This window comes from Helianthus annuus, chromosome 2, assembly GCF_002127325.2.
Source record: "Helianthus annuus cultivar XRQ/B chromosome 2, HanXRQr2.0-SUNRISE, whole genome shotgun sequence".
NCBI classification, from domain to species: domain Eukaryota; kingdom Viridiplantae; phylum Streptophyta; class Magnoliopsida; order Asterales; family Asteraceae; genus Helianthus; species Helianthus annuus.
This window is the reverse complement of record NC_035434.2, coordinates 112,802,469-112,808,144: the sequence shown is the minus strand read 5'-3', so window position 1 is coordinate 112,808,144 and position 5,676 is coordinate 112,802,469. Positions and strand designations below refer to the sequence as shown.

The 5,676-nt window shown below is 35.6% G+C and overlaps 1 protein-coding gene across 1 annotated transcript; it reads right to left on the bottom strand.

Moving 5' to 3' along the window:
• Positions 1 to 232: 232 nt before the first annotated feature.
• LOC110889778 (RING-H2 finger protein ATL38) lies at positions 233 to 1,333 on the bottom strand. The gene has a single exon (XM_022137346.1). The coding sequence runs from the start codon at positions 1,331 to 1,333 to the stop codon at positions 233 to 235; it is 1,101 nt and encodes a 366-aa protein (XP_021993038.1).
• Positions 1,334 to 5,676: the final 4,343 nt, after the last annotated feature.

Below are 5,676 nucleotides of genomic sequence, written 5' to 3'. Positions count from 1 at the left end.
TTATAATTTGTACTAGTGATCAAAGATGAAATTCACAGATGGGGATCCAAACTTTTATTTAAGTAAATATATTTACATAGATAATATATTTATACCTTAGGGAATTTCTATCTAAGTAATTTTATTTGTGTATATAAATATAAACTTGTGTTATGTTTATTCTATGACATGAAGCGCAACAAAGATGAAATTCTCAATTTGAGATCCTTATATTTGAATTTCTCATTTGATATTAACAATCGTTTAATCTTATCATGATATTAGTATCCTTATTTGATAGTTGTAACAAACGGTTCAGTGGTGACCTCATAGAAGTCAAAAATCGCTCTGAACCGGTTGTGGAATCCTCAACATCTCTAGCGAAGCCATTACCGCTACCGCTACGTGAGATAAATGAACCCGTGATACCAAAAGTGCGTCCACCCGATTGTCTTTCGTGACCAAACCTTTGGTAGTCAAAATAATTCGACCCTCTAACGAAATTTGCACTTGCACTCTTAAGACTCGTTTTCAAACTACTTTCGACTGATAATGACACATCAATCCCTGTCTCAGTCGCAGTCCCGGTCCCAATGAACTTAGTTTTAAGAACACTTTGTACCTTGTCCGGTAACCTTAATGTGTACCGATCATCATTTTCTATGGTCTTTTGAACCATCATATGTCCCATCGAAAAAGAACGAGACAATTTCCTAGGAGGTGCAAGATCATGTTCGAGATTGAAAAATTCAACTGAAACATGATCTTTTGTGTGTCTATTCGAGCCACAAGGCAACTCAGTTTCACGCCTGGGTTGACTGGGCTTCGGAACAAGACTCGCTCGACAAACTGGACACGTGATATGTGAAGCCAACCACTCATCTATACAATCTCGATGGAACACGTGGCTACATTCCGGTAACAACCGTAGAGCTTCATGATCAAGGAACTCGTTTAAGCACACCGCACATTCTAGCACTTGTTGACCGATCTTTATATCTTTCACCGTCGAGTAAGTAAAACTTGTGAATGCCGCAATAACGGCAGGGTCAAGCCCACGAACCACCGCCAGCTTCATGGCGGTCCTTTGATCGCCGCTGGTGGCCGCCAGAGCAAGCTGGCGTTCTGCGTAGCGACGAAAGTAGAAGAACAAGAAGCAAATTAATAAGAAGGCAGTTAGCAGGCTGGCCAACAAAATGGCCATTTGTAGGCTTATCTTTGGTTTCTTTTTGGGTGGCGGAGATACTGCAGACGGTGGTTCATTGGTGGCGAAACAGTTTGTTGTTAGTAACACGAGAACCACGACAACCACTCGTTTGATTTCGTAGATAAAGTTGATCATGTTTTGATCCATGGCTATGGTTTCAATATTGTGAAATGTGTGTCCATGTTGTCTATACACACCTTTTATAATGCGCATACATATATTATTTTATGAAAATTAATCAAGGTCGTTTTAAACAATAATAATATAGTTGCACATAGTTGTAATATAGTTAATTATTTGACTGTTATGAATATTTGTCATGCTTTCTGATAATTATTATCTCTACATAAAAGAAAAGTAGAAGAGTTCCTATATGCTAATTGAAAACATTAATTCACGATTTGGTCTGAGGGTTTTCTGTCACGAACGTGTTCTGATTATAAAAGTATATATTTTTTTTGTGTGTTAGCCATCAATCCACTCAGGGTATACATTGATTTCACTCTAGTTTAACATGAGTTTTAGAGGCGATCTTAACTTGATTTTTTTTTTTTGTTTAATGGGAAGCTTTGCTTACCTACAACAATATTTTTAGTTTAGTGATTTGCTAATTTCTGTTTTTTCTTGTTAAGTTTTTTTTAACGAATAAAACTGATATAGTACTGAAAAGTCACTTTTGACTTTCGAATTTTTCTAATGAACTAACCATGCGTAGATAATCTTTTAGACATGTTTTATAATTTTTTTTTCTCATTTGCTATATCGAGTGCACTGTAATCAACTGAGTTCTTATTGTTTTCTTTTATGTTTACCTTTACTATTTACCTTATTGTTTTTATCTTTCTTATCATTTTGATGTTTAGAGTCCAGCTACGACACAAATAATGTTAACACATTTAAATATCATTTTGTTTAAGTTTACGAATTTGTCCATCGATTGTCATGGTGTGTGATACGTAGCGAATTCCATTCGTGTCACGGCGCAACGCATGGGTGACTACAACCCTAGTTAATATTAATAATTATGTTTAAGTTAAGATTAACTACAGTAATCGTTAATAAATTATGGTCATTTTCAATGACCCGAATTAATATATAATATCAAACATCTGTGTCATGTACGCTTGATTAGTTTTTTCAACTAACTCGCTAAAATTCAAGCTGATGTGTATCAAGTTGCTTTCAGGATGAAAGTAGATTGCTTGTATATGTATTCGAGCTTATTTAACTAGAATAACTCCTTCGCTAGCTCATGTTTACTAGCTTATTTCATAGTTTCATACTGTATTATTGGAAACTTATATAATTTAATATTTACCAACTATAAATTATTTTACTTTCAATTTGGTCCCTTATACGTTTTATCTTTAGTATTTTTTTTTTTTTTTTTTACGATTCGTTCTCAGTGGCGAAGCTTGAGATTTCCGACCAGGGGGTAGGAAGTCACCGGACCTAAAATTATACCTTAAAAATTATAAAACCGGGGGGTCGAAAACGTATATATCTAAAAAATTCCATACGAAACGTACATACATAACACTATTGAGCGAAAAGTTCGGGGGGTCGGGCGCCCCTCCCGGCCCCTTCAAAGCTACGCCCATGTCCGTTCTAAATTTTGCAAGTTAACATGGAGCAATGTGTGTGTGGGTTTCAAGATTTTACCTTTTTTTCTATGTTTTGAGACTTATCACGATGCAACGTGACTGTGTGATTCGACGTTTTAACGTCGTCTACTCTTTACCCATTTGACAGATTCGTCATAACGTGTTGATCCTAGATCGACTTAGTTATTATTTTCTATGTTTTACGTTTCCGTATAATTGCTTCGCATTAACACGCCGCAAATTCAATGTTGGTTGTCGCTCGCAGTGATGTGACATTGATGTTATTTGGCACGGTTTATGCCCCGTCCGCAACGCGAGGATGCTTAATACTAGTTGTTGTTAAATTGGTATTTAAGGGTTTTATAAATAAACATACAAAATCATCAAATATGAGATTAAGCCACAAGCTCACTCAAGTCCGAGGCGAACCACGTATGAGTTTGAATTTTGATATTGTTAGAATCATCGAGTCGAGTTAGCTTGGCCTATATGTTCTTGACTTAGGCCCGAGTTGACTCAAACTTAATCACTGACTGAATACATGGATATAGTGTTGTAAATTTTTAATCAACCAAAGATAAATGTTGTAATCGTTGAAGGGGATTGACTTGCCATTTCGAAGATGGCAACACCTCAAAGAACCCAACTAATTACATAAAAAAATTATAAGTCGAATATTAAGTTCGATTATAACGAAAGTAATATAGATTATGGACTTTAATTAGATTGTGTGATATAGATGTTAACTTTGATTATAACGAAAGTAATATAGATTATGGACTTTAATTAGATTGTGTGATATAGATGTTATCATTTTAATTAGCTATTTAATTATTTATGAATTGTTGGTAGTTGCTTATAAGTTATTATACGGCCCGCTTAGCTTAATATCATCGAATAGTTCTAGTGTCCAATAAATTTCATCGAATTTGGTTTCTTTGTTATTTTTTATTTTTTCTTTTTGGTTTTTATTGATGATATCGGAGATTAATTCCCCAATTTTTTAAATGGACGTAGGGATTCTTGTTTCATATCCGGCAAAAAAAAAAAAAAAAAAAAATTATGCGCTTACAAGATTCTTGGAGTGCCACTGGTCCCCTTGCATGGTTGTACGTTTAATATATATAAAGACGAATACACATAATCTAAACTGGGTAGGGGTTTACTTGGTTCAATTGTCAAAGTTAGTTGAAGTCATGGTGTTATTCTTTCTGAGGGTTCGAGCCTTGTAAAAAATGAATTTAATATAATTTAAGTCATTCTAAAATATAAATAAATAAATAATTTAAGGTGAAAGAAATTAATACCACTGATTAAGTAAAGGTGGGCCATATACCTCCTCCCAGCCCAGCTGGGTAATCCTATGGGGTTTGGTTGGGCCGGTCTCCGGTTCGATCCCCAGTTGTGGCATTATGGGGGGTGGTCCCAATGATAGATCGTATCCTACCGAGGCATGGTGTGGTTTTGAGGGCAATCCGGTTTTACCCAGCTTTTACCCCAGCGAGTCTCTTGTGTGGGGGCAGTATGGTTTCCGGGCGGAAGTCAGCTTGCGCGGCGGCCGGGGCCCAATCAAACATCGCGTCCGAGAGTGCGGGGCTGACGGGGGAATGTCTTTGACATAAACCCGGTGACCAATAAGTCCAGTACATAGAAAGTCACCTTTCAAAAAAAAAGTAAAGGTGGGCCATTATCTTTCCCGTTAACTTCATACATTTTTAATAGATGGTATTTTACATCTAAATACCATATGATATTACATTTGTAAAATTTGACCTAACAGTATTTTTATAGGGAAGAAGTATTATACCACCATCTAATCTACTTCATCATTCACTATTCACTAAGCGTCAGTTTGGTATGAGATAATGGAATAAACGAGAGAATGGAATGAACAAAGTAATGTAATTGACAATAGAATGAAAAAAAATCATTTCATTTTGTGATGTTTGGTTACTCATATATGAAAAAAACGAATTAAGCAACACAATTTATTAAAAACAACAAGAATATAATTGCCTTAGTAGTAGTAGTAATAATAATAAATTAATGGTAAAAAAATTAATAATAAAAAAAATAATATTAATATAACAACAACAACAACAACAATAATAATACATTTATTTCCATTCTTTGAACGAATGAAAAAAAAATACCCCCATAACAAGGAATGAAAATTGTTATATTTGGAAGGATTTACATTCGTTGTGGAATGCTAGATTCCATTACCATTTATCACCAAACATGTTTCTTTTCATTCCATTAGAATAATCCATTCTATTTCACCTTCTATTCCTGTGTGTTAGGGTATCGGATTAGAGTAGGCTCGAGCAGAAGCGGAACAAACACACACACACACACACTCACTAGCAGAAAATAAAGAACACGAGAATTTACGTGGTTCGGTCAAGGTAACCTACGTTCACAAGTTGCAACTAGGTTTCACTTTATTAGATGCTCACAACTGTTTTCAAAATGACACAGACTACCATTACATCATAGGTATTTATAGAACAAGATTAAGGTTTCCTACTTAGTCAACAAGTTAACTAAGTGGGCTTAAAAACTATGGCCAGCTAACCCTAAAGCCTACAAACATAACAATCTCCCACTAGGAGGCTTTGCATAGTCCACAAAGTGCATCCAAGAAACCTCTCACCAGTAACTTCAGTAATCTTTACGATCAAGTCTTCCAAGCCTTCACTTCCAAGAACAAGCTAAAAATTTAGTCACATCCAAGCCACCTAGTTGGAACCATACCTCTCATCAAGTACCTAAGAGATTAGTTGCATCTTCTACAAGCTCCAACCCAGCCGTGACTGAAACCGTCACTAACCCATCTCTCAACCAGCTTGCACGATCCACCAGCTCCAAAGATACACCGAGAAT

Excerpts from the sequence above, each read along its gene's own strand:
- LOC110889778 (XM_022137346.1), bottom strand. The coding sequence starts at position 1,333 with ATGGATCAAAACATGATCAACTTTATCTACGAAATCAAACGAGTGGTT.